Source organism: Typopeltis vanoorti, chromosome 13 (genome assembly GCF_054136105.1).
Source record: "Typopeltis vanoorti isolate ZY-2024b chromosome 13, IOZ_Tvanoo_1.0, whole genome shotgun sequence".
Taxonomy (NCBI): Eukaryota; Metazoa; Arthropoda; class Arachnida; order Uropygi; family Thelyphonidae; genus Typopeltis; species Typopeltis vanoorti.
Genome location: NC_143561.1, coordinates 32117622 through 32137699, shown reverse-complemented (window position 1 = coordinate 32137699; position 20078 = coordinate 32117622). Strand labels below are relative to the sequence as shown.

Below are 20078 nucleotides of genomic sequence, written 5' to 3'. Positions count from 1 at the left end.
GAGGGACAAATTCCAGATGATTGAAGTAGAGCTCTCATAGTACCCATATATAAAAATGGAAATAAAACTGAATATGAGAATTACAGAGGTATTTCTCAAGTATTCTTTAGAAATGGTTGAGAAGGATTGTGGAAGAAATGTTTGGTGAAGAACAAGCTCAATTCAGGCCAAATAGAGGCTGTCAGGATCAGATCTTCACTTTACGACAGTTGAAAAATCATGGGAATATAAGAAAGATCTGTATTGTAATTTTGTAGATCTGGAAACGGCATATGACAAGGTGCCAAGAGAGAGAGAGACAGAGAAGCTATTCAAAATGCTACAGTTATATGGTGTCAATGGGGCATTATATCAAGCAATACTTATTATTTGAGTATTGCTTGATATAATATCTTTATTTGAGTTGTAATTCAGCAGTTAGAATTGAAGGAAGTACAGGAAGATGTTTAATTGTTAAATCTGGTGTCAGATAAGGATGTACATTATCCCCTCTGTTATTCATTATCTATATGGATCACATTTTGAAGGAAAGTGGCATTAAACTGGATTTCAAAATTGGAGATGTTAATGTCACCTTTTTGCTTTAAGCGGATGATGTTATACTTCAAAATAAATCCACTACAAGTCTGCAAGATTCCCTGACTAAATTGAATAACTGTTGTAATAGATATGTTATGAAAATCAGCAATAACAATAGAAAGACAAGGAAAATAGGCAGAGGCATTGAAAATATCAACTGCATTGTGAATGGAGAACCTATAGAAGAAGTGAAACATTTCAACTACTTAGGCACAATTTATAGTGTAGATTTTAAATTAAAAATGGAAATAGACAACAGAAGGGGTGCTTAAGGGTCAAAGCTGTATAACTGAGAGGAGACCTCCACATAGCCTTTAAAGGAATGCAGAGAACCGACCAGGGCTTCTGACCTAATGTCTAATCCTCACCTTCTCGTGGTGCACCCTGTTGGGTATCTACTTGGATACTGAACAGACGAGGATGGGCTGGCAATTTGGGATTTAGCCGACCAAATTGTATTCTTATTGGTTAAACCAAAATAAAAAATAATGGTACAACATGACAAAATTTCATGCCGGCTGGAACGCCCGGTTAAACAAGGCCCCCGTTGTTTTCGCCAGGGAACCAGGGCGAACAGCGAAAAGTCAGCTACTGGAACAAATCTGAAAACAAACCCCAACTCAGCATCACCAGAGTTAAAGATTGGTACTATCAACGTAAGAAGCCTGAATGGCAAAGAAATGGAGCTAGCTGAGGAATTAGATAAGTACCAAATCGGCATAATAGGGGTGACTGAAACAAAAAAGACCAAAACTGGTGAGATCTTTCCGAGCAATAAATACAAAATGTTATATTCAGGCAATGATAATCAAGGATAAGAAGGAGTAGCCATGGTATTCAACACAAAATACGAGGCTAATCTTCTTGAATGGCAGGCAGTCTCAAGTAGAGTGATGTGGGCTAATATCAGAATGGGGAACTGGACAATGAGACTTATTTGTGCCTCTGGTCCCACAGAAGGTTCTACTAAGGTAGAAGTGGAGGAATTTTTTGAGGCTTTAGAAAAATCAACTGACACAATGAAAAAGGAAAAGTTGGTCCTTGTTGGGGATCTAAAGAGCAGAGTAGGAAATGATTGTGAGACATACAAAAATATTTTGGGAAAATTTGGAGAAAAGAGCAAAGCTAATAATAATGGCAAATATCTGTTGGATTTCTGCTCAGGACATGGACTGGTTATTACTAACACCATGTTCCAACATAAAAATGTGCACAAATTCACATGGAGAGAAGAGGCAAGGATTAAGAAAAGTCTCATTGACTATTTTTTTGTTGATAGTGATGTTTTCTCCCTGGTGCAGGACACCAGAGTGTACAGAGGATTTGAAATTGGAGGTGATCACTATTTAGTCTTGAGCAGGATAAAATTGAATTTCATATTGAAAAGAATAACATGTAAGAAAGTTTTAAAGCGAATAAAAGTTGAGCAGCTCTCAGATGTGAGCTGTAGACTAAAATACACAAAGATTATTGAAGAAAAAATGAAAGAGTTTGAGAACAGGAATCAAACCTTGTAGATTCACTGGCAAACTCTGAAAAAAACATTGATTGATTCTGCCAGAGAGGCATGTGGTGAGGTTGTCTGTAAGTAAAAAAAATTCAGAACTCCCTGGTGGACACAGGAAGTTAGAGAGGCAGTGAAGGAAAAGAAGAAAGCATATCAAAAGTTCCTGTCAAATAAGTCAGCTTGTGCTCTTAGAGAATATAGAGACAAATGCAAGAATGCTAAACACTGGGTAAAACTAGCTAAACAAAAGTCATGGGAGGACTTTGGCAAGAATATGGAAAATAAATATCAAGAAGGTGGCAAAATATTCTGGAGGTTGTTGAAGAAACTTAAGAATGGAGGAAAGAGTGCTGTAAAAGGAATTAGAGATGATAAAGGTGAAATGAAAACGGGAGAAAAAGATATCCTTGAAATAAGGAGTAATTACTTTGAAAAACTGCTAAATGAAACAAGCAGTGATGACAGCACAATGGTAAAAAAACAGTGCCCAGGCATGCAGTCAGGAATACATATCCATACTTGAAGTAGAAAAGCCATCAAAGGCTTGAAATGTGGAAAGGCAACAGGAGTAGATGATATTCGACCAGAAATGCTGAAGTATGGTGGTATAAGAGTCTTACAGTGGCTGCACTGCATAGTTCAGAAAGCCTGGACAGAGGGACGAATTCCCGATGATTGGAGTAGAGCTCTCATAGTACCCATATATAAAAAGGGAAATAAAACTGCATGTGAGAATTACAGAGGTATTTCTCTACTGAGTGTTCCTGGCAAGATCTATGCAAGTATACTTGAGAAACGGTTGAGAAGAATTGTGGAAGAAAAGCTTGGTGAAGAACAAGCTGGGTTCAGGCCAAATAGAGGCTGTCAGGATCAGATCTTCACTTTACGACAAATAGTCAAGAAAGCATGGGAATATAACAAAGATCTGTATTTAAGTTTTGTCGATTTGGAAAAGGCATATGACAAGGTGCCAAGAGAGAAGCTATTCAATACGCTGCAGTTATATGGTGTTAATCTGGCATTATATCAAGCAATACTTAGTCTTTATTTGAGTTGTAAGTCAGCAGTTAGAATTGAAGGAAGTACGGGAAGATTTTTTAATGTTAAATCTGGTGTGAGACAAGGATGTACATTATCCCCTCTGTTATTCATTATCTATATGAATCACATTATGAAGGAAAGTGGTATTAAACATGATATCAAAATTGGAGATGTTAATGTCAGCTCTTTGCTTTATGCGGATGATGTTATACTTCTAAATAAATCTGCTACAAGTCTGCAAGATTCTCTGACTAAATTGAATAGCCGTTGTAATAGATATGGTATGAAGGTCAGCAATAAAAAGAAAAAGACAATGAAAATAGGCAGAATCATTGAAAATGTCAACTGCGTTGTGAATGGAGAACCTGTGGAACAAGTGAAACATTTCAGCTACTTAGGCACGATTTTTACTGAAGATGGTAAATTAAATATAGAAATAGACAACAGAATCAGCAAAGCTGGTATGGTGGGAAGTCAATTGAATACATTCATATGGAATAAGAGAGAAATTAGTCAGAACACTAAATTAGCTGTATACAAGACTGTGTTCAAACCAGTTTTAACTTATGGATCTGAGAGCTGGGTCAGAAGTAAAACACTTGATCAAAGACTGGAGACCACAGATATCAGAGTCTTGAGAAAGATTATAGTCGTGAACAGATGGCATCAATGGCATTATCATATTAAAAACGAGAATATTAGGAAAGAACTTGACATTGTCAGCATCCAGGAATGTGTTAGCAGAGCTAATCTCAGGTGGTATAGTCACTTGAACAGAATGGGCAAGGAAAGATTAGCAAAACAAATGTTCTCTGCCAGGTTGGCTGCAAAACGACCCAGAGGAAGTCCAAGATATAGGTGGATTGATACGGTATAACGTGCTTTAGACGATAGAAATATAAGATCTGATAATGTTGGAGTCTTGACAAGTAACAGACTGATTTGGAGGAAAATTGTAGATAGGAAATTAATAATGATGTAATTTTTTTCATGTAGTACTATCATATCCTCTACACCCCTTGAGGGTACATGGTAGGAATTTGATGGTGATAAGAGAGACATTAGTCATCATCATCATCATGCTTATCAAGGATTTAGGCCTAGCATGGTCAGTTCCGGCCTTAGAAGTCATCTTTGAATCATTTAAGAGGACGTCCTGGTTTTCTTTTTCCTAATGGCTTGTACTTGAAGAGAGAAATTAGTGAAAACACTAAATTAGCTGTATACAAGACAGTGTTGAAACGAATTTTAATTTATGGATCTGAGAGCTAGGTGAGAAGTAAAATACTTGACCAAAGACTAGAGACTGTAGATATGAGAGTCCTGAGAAAGATTAGTGGAGTGTACAGATGGCATCAATGGCAATATCATATTAAAAATGAAAATATGAGCAAAGAACTTGACATTTCGAGCATCCAGGAATGCTTTACCACAGGTAATCTCAGGTGGTATGGTCACTTAAATAGAATGGGAGAGGAAAGATTAGCTAAACAAATGTTATCTGTCAGATTGACAGGTAAAAGACCCAGGGAAAGACCAAGATATAGGTGGATTGCTACGGTAAAAAGAACCTTAAAAGACAGAAATATAAGATCTGGTAATGTTGGAGTCTTGACATGTAACAGACTGATTTGGAGGAAAATTGTAAATAGGAAGTTAGTAATGATGTAAATTTTTCATGTAGTACTATCATATCCTGTACACCCCCTTGAGGGTATATATATCAGGGATTTGACGATGAAGGTTTACGATCTTGTAGGGATGCAATTCACATTAAAGGACAGCAATACCATTAGTCTTATGCAACAGAAATGCCATTATCTTGGTAGTAATAGCATTTCTGTTCAGTGCAGTTTTCTAAATGCAGCAAATTCCAGATTGGGCAGATTTCTTTTTGGAGATTTCATGTTTTTTAAGATTTTGGCAGATATTTTTTTTTTGCTATGATATTATTGTTGCCAAGAAGAAATACTATAGATGTCTAGTTCAAAGACTTTTTCAAAGATGTCTAGTTCAAAGTAGTCTTTGAATTCCCTCCAGGGAGTTCAAAGACTCATCGAGGGAGAGTGTGTCAACAGCATTGAACGATTGATCCCTTCCAACTACTAACCGCGCTCAAATTTGCTTAACTTTTTTGCATGAACCATTAGTAGCAGAGGCTGTACCAATTGACCAACCTTTGCTGGCATTAGTAATTGCTTATTGGATATTGAATTAACAAGGATAGGATGGCAATTTGGGATTTAGCTGGCTTAAACGAACATGACTATATGAGATATGTTTCCCTCCATGTAGGTTCCATTTATATCATACAGATTTAGAGGTTTTAAAATTTTATTCCCCTTTGGCACCTCAGCGTGCTTGCTTTTTATTTATTTATTTTAGTTTTTTTTATAATTTGAATACTTAAATGGTGATGCTTATTATAATCCATGATTTTTTTTATCTCTGGTCTTAAAGTAAAAATCTGACTGAAAACCAGCTTGTTTTCTTCACAAAATTTCCCCTTAACAATTTTTTTAGCCTTTTTCAAGTGGGATTGTGTAAATGTTTCCTGAAACACTTAGGAAATTTATCTATGATTATCATATTTAGTTCTATTTATCTTTTTTATACTTTGATATATCGGCATATCTAGTTTGGAATAAAATAGGTATGATCCTGCCAAATAATAAATATGGGATGTTATATTTTGGGCAATAGCGATGCAGAAAAGGAAGGACTACAAGTGGCCTTATGAAATTCTTAATTGCCAGGCAAGTTCAAGTAGAATTATGTGGAGAAATTTCAAAATGGAAAAATTGGATTGTGAAACTTATCTGTGTCTATGGTCCACAAAAGGTTCTCCTAAGGAGGAAGTGGTAGGAATTTATTATTATTATTATTATTAACTCCAAGACCTCATGGAGTCAAAGACTCATCCGGGAGGTCCCTTTATCACACTGCTCATCATACCGTGTTTTAACACATTCATTACCAATCACGCGATATCACATGATGCTAGTTCTCACCAAACGGCCGATCACGCGTTATCACGTGGACGTCGCCATCAAGTAAAAAAAAATTTGGCCACCACACGAAATTCCAATTTTCAGCTTGGCAATGAACGTGTTAAACACACTCAAACTCCTTGCAGACATCACACTCTCAAGCAAGGCATTCCAATCATTTACAACTCTGCACGAAAAAAACCTGCCTCTCACTCCCCTATTCACACCCTCTTTATACAGTTTCCAGGGATGACCTCTGGTTCTCCCCCGATCTCTCACTATTTTCTGTAGAACTACTCCAGCATTGATCCTATAACAACCCCCTTACCAACTTGTAGGTCTCTATCATATCTCCCCTCTTCCTCCTGTCCACCAGACTCTGCAAATTACATCTTCTCAATCTTTCCTCATACTCGACATTCCAGAGGTCAGAAACTACCTTAGTCAATTGCCTTTGGACCCCCTTTCCAACATCTCTTCATCCTTCTGAAAACCAGGTCACCAAATCTGGGCACAATTGTCTATGTGTGGCCTAATCAAAGCCTTATATAACAGAACAAGAATCTCCCTACTTCTACACGTCAGTGTCCTCTGCATCATTCCCAGAAGCCCTTGTGTTGTCTTCGCAATTTTGGCTATGTGTCTCCTAAATTTCAGATCCATATCCACTATCAACCCCAGATCTCTTATTTCTTCCACCCTGGTAGTCTTTCTCAACATTCCTTTATAATATATACATACACAGTGTGACCATTCAATAATGAGATTTATTTTTTCTTTACAGGACAGCCCTTTGAATAAAAGTAATGTGCTTATAGTTTTGACCGCTAGAGTGTGTTTTGATCACAGATGAAACTTTTGAGTCGGGTGATGAATCAGTTTTCATGTGGCAACTGTAAGAGTGAGTGAGTGGAGCATGTCAGAAGTTGCATCATGAAGCAAAGAATTGTGATAAAATTTTACTGTAAATTAGGAAAAAGCTGCTACAGAAGTGTACCAAGACCTAAAAAAAAAAGTTTACACTGATGACTGACTGAGCCATGCACAAGAGTTCCGCTGGTTTTCAACATTTAAAGAGGGGAGGGAGTCTCTGCAGGATAAATCACACTGTGGATGGCCAGTTTGTGCATAGACAAATTAAAATGTGGTGAAAGCTAGGGAAATTGTTGTCCATGACAGGCAACTAGCCATTAGGCTACTTGGTGTCAGTAAGGAAATTGTCAGATTAATCTTAGAAAGAGATTTACACGAGAGGAAGATTTGTTCAAGGTTTGTGCCACACAAGTTGATGCACAAACAGAGAGAGCACTGAGTTGCCTGTTGTCAAAATTTCATCTGTGCAGTTGATCAAGATTGTGATATGTTGCAAAGAATTGTCACAATGATGAAAGTTGGTGTTTTCAGTTTGATCCTGACTTTCTTCTCCACGTCAGAAGAAAGTCAAGTTGTAAAATTCACATGTCAAGACAATGGTAATTTTTTTTTTTTTTTGATGTTGCTGGAATTATCCACTGCAAATTTGTTCCTGAGGGCACCACAGTGAATGGTCAGTATTATTTAGGAGTAATGCAACGTCTGTATGCCCGCATGCGATGTGTCAGGAAAGAACTATTCCATAACAACAATTGGTTTCTGAGCACTGTATAGCTCAGTGGAAGTGCCGCTTACATCCTCTGTGCTTAGCTGCACAAAGATAGACATAAATTCGAATCTAGTCACTGACTGGAAGAACTTTTTCTAAGTCTTTCTTTGACTGGTTCCCAAGTTAGTCGATCTCTGGCACAGGCAAGCAGCTTTTTTCTCCCAGAAACTCGGGTTTTTCATCCTGTAAACTCAAGAAAAAAATCAACCATAGAACCCACATTATTTCAGACAGTAACATATCCTGTTAGGGTTAGGTACCAAGAGATGGCAGCACTTGTTTGCTTGTCTCTTCATTGGTGTGCCTATAATTAGTGATAGATGTGGGCCAGCTATCTCTGATTAGCTACCAGTGGTGATTGAACTGCCCACTCAGTCTCCAAAAATCTAGATAGGGTTTAAAGGCCTCGCCTACTTCCTATAACAGAAAAAAGGCATTAGCTTATTATTATTATTACAATTGGTTTCTGTTACATGATAACAAGCCTGCACACACTGCGCTGCCTATGAAGCACTTTCTGGCTTTAAAATCAATCAATCTGTGTGATTGAACATCCTCCCTATTCACCAGATTTGGCTCCTGCAGACTTTTTCCTCTTCTCAAAGATGAAGTGTGCCTTGAAAGGGGAGCACTTCAGTGACATTGAGGACATCCAATGTTGTGTGACCCAGAGAATGAAGGAGGTTCCTGTTCAGGATTTCCACTGTGCCTTCAAACACCTGTATGACAGATGTAAACGTGGTATGGAATTGGAGGGATATTATTTAATCTGTGTAATTGATAATTGAAAATATAGTTCTTTGTTTTAATATAATAATTGTTGTCTCATTACTTCAATGTGGCATTTATACAATGCGGTTTTGAAAAACCACAGTCTACAAATTGTAGTAACCCTTTATCTTTTCATATATTTTTTTCACCCGCGACTCAAAAATCAAATTTTTTCTTCATTAAATTTGCATCTGCCCATATCACGCATGTAGTTATAAGTAGTGAATTTATATTAGGGGAAATATCCTTTGTTGTCTTCATTTTCTGCCAGGAAAGCACATTCAAAATCATAAGTGTGTTAATCTCAAGCTGAGCACTTTATTTTCTGGTGAGTTAAATACAATATGTAATGCTATTTTTATGTAAAAAAATTATTCCTATAGTAATGACCACTTAGAGTGCTTTTGATTTAAATGAGAAGGAACTGGTACAATTAATAGATGGCATCGAACCAAATGGCAGGGAAAGTTCTGCTAAAGATTCTGATTGTGATGAATCCCTTCAAGAATTCAATTTAAAGAAATTAGCAGAAGTATTGGACTTGGCAAGAAAATTAGAAAGTTATTTTATGGATAATGATCCCTCAGTGGAGTGCTCTGGAAAATTCATGAGACAATTGGATAATTGTTTAGCTCCATATTATGAAGTTAATAAAAAATTGCAGCATAGTGATAAGCAAGGTATTATTACTGGCTTCTTGATAACTAAACTAGCCCAAGTATGCAATGAGAAATATACAAGTGATGTCCAGGAGATTTCAAGTGATGATGATGTCCAGCCACTCGTAAATAAAGAACATCTACAAAATGTTCGTTTTGAAGCCAGTGATGATGATGATGAAAATATGCACCTTATTTTATTTTGCCTAAAACATATATGCATTATGTGCAATGAAGTTTACATACAATTTATAATTTTATAAGTTTATACTATGTATTTTGTTTCATAGTTTATATGTTTTCTTAACTTATATGAATTACCTGAATTAAATAAAAATATATTGTTGGATATGTCATTGTTGTTTATATAATTAAAAAAAAAAGATTTTGGTACATAACCCTACTTTTTCTATGTGATCTGAGTCTCGCATAATGCGATTTATATAATGCGGCATTTCTGTGGAACCTAATGTCCGTGTTATACAAGGGTTACCTGTATATGGCCAGGGTCAAGAGCAATGTAATCATTGATATTATTCTTAAAAAACTCGGGGTTGTAGTCCTTCTAGAATACTTCATAGGGAAAGGCTGTTCCACAGAACTGAAGTAAATGGAATAAAAAATGACTAGGAGTAACAGATTAGGTGAATCAACAGTTCATGTATAAAAACAAAAAAGATATTGGACAACTGTTATTTATGCTATGTTATGTTCCTGTAGGTTTAGCATAAATGGGATGGAAGCATAATGGCTGCCAGTGTTGCTAAACAGTACCCATGGAAATATTTGTAGAAACTGACCATCTGTGAAACAGTGGCTGAAGAATCTGTGAGAGAGAGAGAGAGAGAGAGAGAAGTCATTAATCAAACCAGAGAGAGAGAGAAGTCATTAATCAAACCACTCTCTTCTGAACTGCATCGAGAATTTTTAGAAAGATCTTAGGTGCACCAACCCAAACATGAGAGCATTATTCCAAGGGTGGGCAGATTTGAGATTTTTTGCAGATTAAGTAACTGGATATAAGAGGAGTAACATCTTAAATGAAAAAAGGATGCAAGATTTTTGAAGCTGAAGCTATAGAAGTGATGTGATTATGTCGAGAAATGATAGGAGTGAGAGTCAGCATTATCAAAGGGAAGTGAAGAAGTAATGTCTTTTTTGTTAGAAAACAGGCAAAACTGTGTTTTGGAAGCATTGAAGGTGACTAGATTGTCTGCTCCAATGAAGAATGGTGTGAAGATCAGTATTTAGGGCACTTGTCATAGACGATCTTAAAGTTTGAGATATTAACATTATGCTTGTTAGCAAAGCGATGTCTTAAAACTGTATCTTTGTATTTACCAATTAGGTTGCATGACTTCTTAATGAAAGACAATTAGCCAAAACCACAAATGATTTTAGTTGTTATTATTATTACGTGACACTTCCAATGAGTCCAAAAACTCATCAAGGGAGGGCACTTACTCGACAACTCTCCATCTCCACCACTTAATCCACTAACTACAGTGAACTGCATCATCTACACCAGTGGTTCTTAACTGGTGTTCCCTGGAACACTTGTGTTCTGCGAACTGGTTACAAGTGTTCCACCGGTGAAAGATGTCACACAACGCAGTTCTGAGTGTAATTGGCTACCCTGAATAAAAATGTCGAGGGAATTATTTCCGTTATAACAGGACAATTAACAATATTGGAAGGAAAGATTTCAAGTTACTTTCCTTCCTTAAATACACAGAATTATGACTGGATACGAAATCCATTTGACACAGTTAATACATCGAGTTGTGAATTTTCGTTACAAAAAGAAGAACAACTAGTTACCTTGTCAAATGATCGTACTCTAAAAATGAAATTCCCTGAAATAACTAGTGAGGAATTTTGGATTTTTTCTGAGCCCAATACCCACCATCATATTTGTGCGAGCTAGGTTTCTTTATTAACCCATATAAACACTTAAACACGTGAAAGGCTTACTTACTAATATAGACAAAGAGATGAGGGTAGCTATGTCACATATTAGACCTGATATTGCTGAAACCTGCAAAAGCTGACATGTTCAAGTATTGCATTAAAATAAGTTCCATTTTTATAAAAGGCAAGTCCATGTATATGTTTATTGTTACTTTTATGACCCTAATAATTTTGGTGTTCCCCAAATTTTTCTTATAATCAAAAGTGTTCCATGACTTTGAAAAGGTTAAGAACCACCTGATCTACACCAATGCCATCTACTGCCTACCACCTAGTATTTTCACAGACAATGACAAACATCCATGTCCACGGTGGGATTCGAACCTGCAGCCTTTTGACTGGAGAGTGGATACACTAACCACTCAGCCAACCAGGCTGGATTTAGTATAAGTCGGACTTCTAATGCTTTCCATGAAGGGGACAGTACAATGTCTCAATTTTATGAATTTTGGGCAAACCACATATCCTGGTGATTGCTGGATACCTGGACTCAAACCTATTTTTAATTGTACCATCAACATGGACATATTGTTAAGTGTAGTTAATAGGTTTAAATGGGGATCCAAATTTGGTTTGTCTTATAATCTGTTATGTCGAGGATTACTGATGCATTTCCTTTAAGCATAGAATTATTCATGTTGCATTTAAAATCTTAGCAAGATTTTTCTGATTCTTTCATGATCTTCATCACTGCTGAGCACTGACAAAAAGGAGGACTATTGTAGTCTGAACATGGACCTCACTGGCTTTGGCATTTGGTAAGCTGTTAATTAGGTGAACCCTGACCATTTGGCTAACTTTAGGACTATCCTGAATGGTACACAGAAAAATTTAAATATTTTTTTCTAGTATTGAAGATTTAAGAAAAGTAAGTTTATGCAGTGACTTCTTAAAGATTAATTTAAAGATTAATGCTTTCCATGAAGGGGACAGTACAATGTCTCAATTTTATGAATTTTGGGCAAACCACATATCCTAGTGATTGCTGGATACCTGGACTCAAACCTATTTTTAATTGTACCATCAACATGGACATATTGTTAAGTGTAGTTAATAGGTTTAAATGGGGATCCAAATTTGGTTTGTCTTATAATCTGTTATGTCGAGGATTACTGATGCATTTCCTTTAAGCATAGAATTATTCATGTTGCATTTAAAATCTTAGCAAGATTTTTCTGATTCTTTCATGATCTTCATCACTGCTGAGCACTGACAAAAAGGAGGACTATTGTAGTCTGAACATGGACCTCACTGGCTTTGGCATTTGGTAAGCTGTTAATTAGGTGAACCCTGACCATTTGGCTAACTTTAGGACTATCCTGAATGGTACACAGAAAAATTTAAATATTTTTTTCTAGTATTGAAGATTTAAGAAAAGTAAGTTTATGCAGTGACTTCTTAAAGATTAATTTGTTATATGATGGCAGATATGTTATTTTAATAGCATCTGTCAATATGTGGGTTACTAGAATGTATAAAGAAAGAACACAACTCTGTTCTATCATGGAAAATATCAGCACTGTATCTGCTAAAAGACCAGTATTTGAACAGACAACATAAATACAACATTAACTTTTATATCAGTGACATTGTCAGTGGATTGCAAGGGGATATTCAGTTGTTTGCAGATTATGCGAAGCTGGGAAGGATTATTAGTAATAGTGCAGATGTGGTAGCCCTGCAAGAGGATTTGAATAAGCTGAATAGATAGGCAAATGAATGGGGTTTCAGTTTAATGCAGCAAAATGTAAGGTCTTGAAGTTTGGGAAACATCGATGGAATGCTGCATACTCTATGGGAGGAGTTATACTGGAGAAAGTAGAGTAGGGAAGACGAGAGATCTGGGGCTGATGATTGATAGAAACCTGAAATTTAGGGGACATATTGCAAAGGTGATAAAGATAACACAGAGGATTGCTGCAACAATGAGAAGGACACTGACCTGCAGAGATAAAAGAGTTATCATTCCGTTGTATAAGTCTCTAATCAGGCCACACTTGGACTATTGTTCTGAGATTTGGTCCCCAGGATTTGAAGGGGATAAATTAGCTGTGGAAAGGGTACAAAGGCAGATAACAAAGATGGTTTCAGGATTGTACAACGATATTTATGAGGATCTTCTGAGGGAATGTGGACTGCAGAGTTTGGTGGATAGAAGAAGGAGAGGTGATATGATTGAGACTTTTAAACTGTTGAAAGGTGGTTACAGGGTTGACACTGGGGAGTTCTTTCGCTTGGTTGAACAGCGGGAAGGAGTGATGATGAGGCCATCCCTGAAAGTTACGAAAGGAAACTGTGAGCAAGAGGGTGAGGAGTGGTTTCTTTGCATGGAGGGTGGTTGAACCATGGAATGCATTGCCTGATGGAGTGGTGAGAGCGAGAACGGTCAATGGGTTTAAGGAGTGGTATGATGGACTTTGTGTTTCTTGGGGGGGGGGAGACCTCCCCTCGATGAGTCTTGATAGACTTTGTGTTTCTTAGGAAGGACCTTCTATGATGAGTCTTTTGACTCCATGGAGGCTTGAATAATAATAAATAATAATAATAATAAACAACGTACACATGTCAATATCATTCACTTTGGAAGTCATGTTACAAAATGAAGACATACAAAGGAATTTAACATAATTAACATTCAGGAATATGTGGACAGAGCTAACCTAAGATTATGTGGTCACTTAAAGAGAATGAGAAAGATCCAGAGGATCAAGGGTTAAGTTAGTTGTTGCAGTTAGTAGTGCTTTAGATGACCAAAATTATTGGATATGTCAGAAATAGCAGATTAATTTGGAAGAAAATTGTTGATGAGAAGTTAGTAATAATGCCAGCTAATTTATGTAATACATTTATCATATCCTCTGCATTTCAGGAAGGGATATGTCAGATACTGATGATGATAAAGCTGTTTTTGTTAGTGATAACAATTATTTGGCTTGAACATTTAATAACATTTGCTTTCCAAAAGCAGTCAGGTTTTTGAAAAGGAAATGACTAATTACTACAAGGGTTGTTTGAAAAGTTTGGTAAAATTTTCAATAGACAGCAACACAATTCTCTCGTTCATACCAGTGTCGGCACATATCATCTTTTTCATGACCCCTGGCAAAATTTTAGCCACGTGCGATGTGTAGTTCTTGTTTGGCAAATATTTAAAATAACCATGTTTGCATTGTTCATAAAAATTTAGAAAAACAAGTTTTGTGCAGTGATAAAACACTTTTATTTGAAGAAGTGGATGGCTATGCAAATCAAAGCTGAGTTAGATGCAGTTTGTGGGGTCTCTGCACCAGCATTTAAGACTATTTATTTTTGGATAAATGAGTTTAAATGTAGTTGTGAGTCCATTGAAGATGAAGCACGCTCCAGACGCCCAACTGAGGTCACTATGAAGGAAATGATTGACAAAATCCATGTTATCGTTATGGAAGACTGCCGAGTAAAAGTGCATGAGATTGCTGAGATTGTAGGCATCTCAACTAAATGGGTGTATAATATCCTGCACAAAAAATTGCACATGAAAAAACTGTGTGCATGATGGGTGCTGCAATTGTTGACTGTCGATCAAAAATGCATGCAAAGAGACATTTAAATGCAGTATTTGGCAATGTTTAATAGCAATTCACAGGATTTTTTGCTTCGATTTGTGACTGCAGATGAAACTTGGATCCACCACTACACACAACTAAGTCCAAGCAGCAGTCAAAACAGTGGAGAGTGTCCGGAAAGAGCACCAAAAAAAAAAATGAAGACCGTTTTGTCAGTGATGGCCACTGTTTTTTGGGATTCCCAAGGAATTATCATGATAGAATATTTGGAAGTGGTAAGAAAATAACAGGAGTCAGTTATGCATTGTTGTTGGACAGTTTAAAAGAAGAACCGAAGAAAATATGGCATAGATTGGTGCACAAAAAAGTGCTCTTTCATCAAGACAATGCACCATCTCACTCATCGGCTGTCACAATGGCAAAATTGCACGAATTGAAGTTTGAATTGGTTCCACATCCACCTTGTTCTCCAAACTTGGCTGTGTGACTTCTTGTTCCCAAACTTAAAAATTTGGCTCAGTGGGAAAAAATTTTCTTCGAACAAGGATGTCATCAAGGCTGTCAATGACTATTTTGCATAATTTGACAGATCCTACTTTTTAGATGGGATGAAAAAAATGGAAACTTTCTGGACCAAATATGTAGACCTCAATGCAGACTATGTTGAGAAATAAAGGTGATTTTTTTCAAAAAAATGTGTTTAACTTATTTGTTTACCAAACTTTTCAAACAACTCTCGTATACCAGAATTCAGGCAATACAATTCATTCCAGAAACTTGAATAGAACTGTTCCATTGTATATTGAAAGACTTATTCAGAAAAATATTTTTATATAGCCTGTAAAAATATTCTGCATCTCTTATCAAAGAGCCAGATAAGCAATTCTAATTATTTTATTTTATTGGCATAACTTTTTGACATATTTTATTTTATTTAATAATTTATGAGTTATCAAAGAAAGAGCCATAATGGCCTCATTTCATTGATGTAAATTATATAGAAATAGTGAAAATTAAAGATCCAACATTATTTCAAAGCTGAATATTTGTAGAAACATCAGAAGTTTTGAAATTTTGACTGAGAGCTTATGAGAATACAATCCTCTGCATCAGAGTTGACTGAGTTTACACTACTTAAAAGACATAAGTACTTCCCAAGCATCTGTACATTTGCCTTTTATTAGTGCATTTTGATAAAGGTTTCACTGGGCTGAGAGCTGTTTCGAACTGGTTGGTTCTCTTCAGAGATCAGGCAGAAACCATGAGAGAACAAGAACTCCCATTCACTTCCAAAGCAATCCTGTTAGAGTTGTTTCTGCCTAGTTACTGAAAAGATGCACTTGCCTCTAGTTGTGTTAGGCTGAAGTTTGGCTTAGTTTTCTGGTGGAGTTTGTCCAGATAGTAACCCTTCTGGGCACTGATTAGTTGTCATCTTCTTGAGACAGTGATTCTTTTTGGGATATTGGCAACTAATTATATATTTGGTTTTATTCTTTATCCAAGTGTAAGCAAACAAAGTTTGCAGCTGAAGTACTTTCAGGAGTGGGGCAACTCGTGGTAAAGGTGGTATAAGTTCTCATCACTTGCTTTAGTATCCCATAATGCAAAGAACATCTCCTTGTGGACATGTATAATGCTATGCCTTAAGGGAAGAGTCACTGCTGTTTAAGTAAAGACCTCTCTAAAAATTAGGTGGTCCCCAGACCACTCCCTACGAGTGACCAAAGGGCATCCAACTCAGTGGTAGCTCCACTCAGTGACAGGCTCATCCCACCACCAAGCAGGACCATGATCTCAGCGGTGGCCCCACTCAGAGATAGGCAAAAAACCTACCCGCAAGCAGAGCCTGTCACATCTCAGGGAAAGCAACCACTTCTGCACAAAAGCACATCAGTGGGAGCCAAACCCAGAGATGGTGATACTAAGGTGGAAATAATGGAAAATCATATTTACTTATAACGAGTTGCCAAAGGGTACCACACCCTATTATTAAAATTCTCTGGATTAGAGATAAGTTTATGGAAGTTTTTTCACTTAGCTATGCTACTAATTTGTTTTTATCCTTTATCTCTTATCTAACTCATCTCTAATCTAGGGAATTTTAATAATTGGGTGTGACACCCTTTGTCAACTCATTATAGGTAAATATGACTTCTCTGTTACTTTCACCTTAGTATCACCACCTCTGGGTCTAGTTCCCACTAATGAGACCTCAATAAAGGTCGAAACCAGTCTGGGTAGGGATCCTTCCCTCAGTGGTGTAGCTAGAGCTTTTGCTGCCCGGGGCGATCCTTGAGTTTGCCGCCCCTCTCAGTACACGAAAAATACTACAAAAAGTCAAAACAATGTATAGGGAAATAAATTAAAACACTATGTTTATTTTTGAAGTAAAACTTTAATTTCAACATTCTAAAATGTTATTTTTCTTTCTTTTCTGTTAGCAAAATCATCGATGACATTGGTGAAGTCTGTTTCATAGTGATGTAGGTAATTCTTAATCAATTTTATTTAGAAAAACTCCTCTCACAGCTAGCAACACTTACAACAATTGTGAGGAAAATTCGAAATAGTATGACAATATTTGGAACTGAGTTCTCGAGACTATTTTAGAATTAACTGCAAAAATTCAAAAAGATTCAAAGTGCCGCCCGAGGCAGACCACCTCCCTCCGCCCTCCCCTAGCTACGCTCTACCTTCTCTTAATGCATGTCCACAAGGAGATGTGCTTTGCATTATGGGATACTAAGGCAAGCGATGAGAACTTATACCACCTTTACCATGAGTTGTCCCAGTCATGAAAGTACTTCAGGTGCAAACTTTGTTTGCTTACACTTGAATAAAGGATAAAACCAAATATATAATTAGTAGCATAGCCAAGTGAAAAAACTTCCATGAACTTATCTCTAATCCAGAGAATTTTAATAATAGGGTGTGACACCCTTTGGTAATTCGTTATAGGTAAATATGACTTCTCTATTATTTCCACCTTAGTATCACCACCTCTGGATCTGGCTCCCACTGATGAGAGCTCAATAAAGATCAAACCAGTCTAGATAGTGGCCTTTTAAAGGATCCATTCCAATTTTTTGGAACTTGGTTGGTTTGAACCTGCTCTTCCTGGTCTCTTAAGAGAACTAACCTGTCCAAAATGGCTCTCAGGCTAGTGAAACATTTATCAAACTACACTAATAAAAGGTGAATACACAGAGGCTTGGGCGGTGCTCATGTCTTTTAAGTAGTGCAAACTAAGGCAACTCCAATGCCAAGGATTGTATTCTCATAAACTCTCTGGTCAATATTTTGAAACTTCCAAAGTTTCTACATACAGTTATACAGTTTCTTTGAAATAATATTGGATCTTTAATATCCACTATTTCTGTATAATTTATTAGCTTATTTTTTAGTTCACATCAAATTTGTTTTTAAAATGTTAAATATGTTTTATTGTTATTAGTTAACTTTGGTCGTTATTTTTAGTTCAATCAAAAAAATCGTTTTGGACCAATGTTTGTAGTATTTATGTTATCTGCCATTGTTCATGAGTACATCTTAGCTTTTGCCTTCCGTTTTTTCTACCCTGTTCTCTTCTTCATGTTTGGAGGACTAGGAGGTGAGTTAACTGCTTTAATTTACTCACAATACTTAATCACTAGTTAATTGAGCATATTAGAATAGAAAGTTTCAAGATTTCTTAATGTAAAAATAAATAAAATAAATAATTAATTTTAATTTTTTTTATATTTGCATTATATGATTGACTTTATACATTCATTCATTCTGAGATTATGGCTTTCCTCTAATGGTCAAATTAGAGCAATTTAGTCATATTGTCAAAATTTGTATAGATGGTGTGTTTGGGAAAGCAATCAATCTTAGCTATATAACTTTTATTGATTTCCAGTTATAAAAATTGTTTAACTTGCTAAAATATTGCATCATGAAGAATTGTTTATAAATTTCAGGTATACTAAGTGCATAACTTATGATATCCAGCCACACATTTTCCATTTCATGTGTAAAAATCAGTCATATCTGCTAAATGCAGTCAACCATCATTATAGTAAACTCATAGGGACTGTAAGTGTGGTGGAAAATTAGTTTGCTATGGTAAATTTCCTTTAGAATAGCATACAGTAGTCCGCACAGTTAACCTTGTGGCTGTGCGTTTCGCAACCATATGCCTGGGGATGGAGTGTCCTAGGTTCGATTCCTGTCTGTGACGTGAGGAGCTGAAGGATCTTCCTCAGCCATAGCCAAGTTAGCCGGTCTTGGGCATGGACAGTAGGGTTTTATCCCCAGTTTATTCTGGGGGTTTTCATCCCACAAAGCAGGCAAACCGGCCTTGAGAACTCAACACTACAGACATAAGATACACTGGGGCATAGGGCTAACCACCTTATCCTGTGAATGGTTTGAGGTCTGGTGATTAATAAACCCTCAACACTGCAAGGTAAAAAGAGGGTAAAAGGAAGATGAGATAGTATACAGTATTGTGCCTATGAAGCTTTCATTGGGAATTTTTAATAGTTTATTATAACAGTTTACAGTAATAAGAGTTCAGTACAATTACCTGATAATTGATATCAACTGTTAGTTGAAAGGAATCTTTCCTTTAAAAAAAAAAAAAAAAAAAACTCAACAAGGAATTAATCTTTGAAAGAAGTAACTTGAATGTCCAGCTTTTTCTCATCACTGTCACAATTTCTTAATGTGTACCCTCAAGAGATGTGCCAGATTCTAATAGAACAGTGCAGTTAAGCACAATTATCAGTACTTTCCTTCCAAATCAGTCTATTTCTAGTAACATCTTCAGTTTAGTGAGCTCTGACATTGATATTCTAGGCTACTAACTGTTTCACTCCATCTGGATCTTGGTCTTCATATGGATCCTTTCCCTGACTGTTTTTGTTGAAAACAGCTGCTTTGCTAATCTTTGATCTCCCATTCTGACCTTAGACTTGATCTCATTACACCTCAAGTACTAATAATGTCCAGGTTGTTTTAATAGTATCCCAACACATGAAAAGCTGCAAAACCTATAGCACATCAGTGCCATATATAGTCAAGTGGTTAATTAAAAAGAAGGAACTCTTTGTTATATGTTTCTTGAACATCTGGAGGTTCAATTTTTAGGAAAAGCACTATGATGAAGGTTGTTCCAAAGATGGAATAAAAGGAGGGCAAGGAGTTAGATCAGTAAACATTAAGTTGGACTATTGACAGATGTTGAAAATTTTTTCACTTGGGTATACTATAAATTAACGATGCCAAAAAATTATATTCTGGGTTTCATCCTTTTTCCAAGTGTAAGCAAACAAAGTGAACTTTGTTTGCTTACACTTGGATAAAGGTGAGAAAGAAATTTGGCTATTG

The 20078-nt window shown here is 36.4% G+C and overlaps 1 protein-coding gene across 1 annotated transcript in view; it reads left to right on the top strand.

Annotated features, from left to right (window-relative positions):
* Window positions 1–20078, top strand: part of LOC150100034 (sterol O-acyltransferase 1-like) — a 296476-nt gene that overhangs the window by 208066 nt on the left and 68332 nt on the right. The window contains exon 12 of the mRNA XM_090402947.1: window positions 18183–18315. Within this exon, the coding sequence (XP_090259073.1) occupies window positions 18183–18315 (133 nt within the window). The remainder of the gene's footprint in view (window positions 1–18182; window positions 18316–20078) is intronic.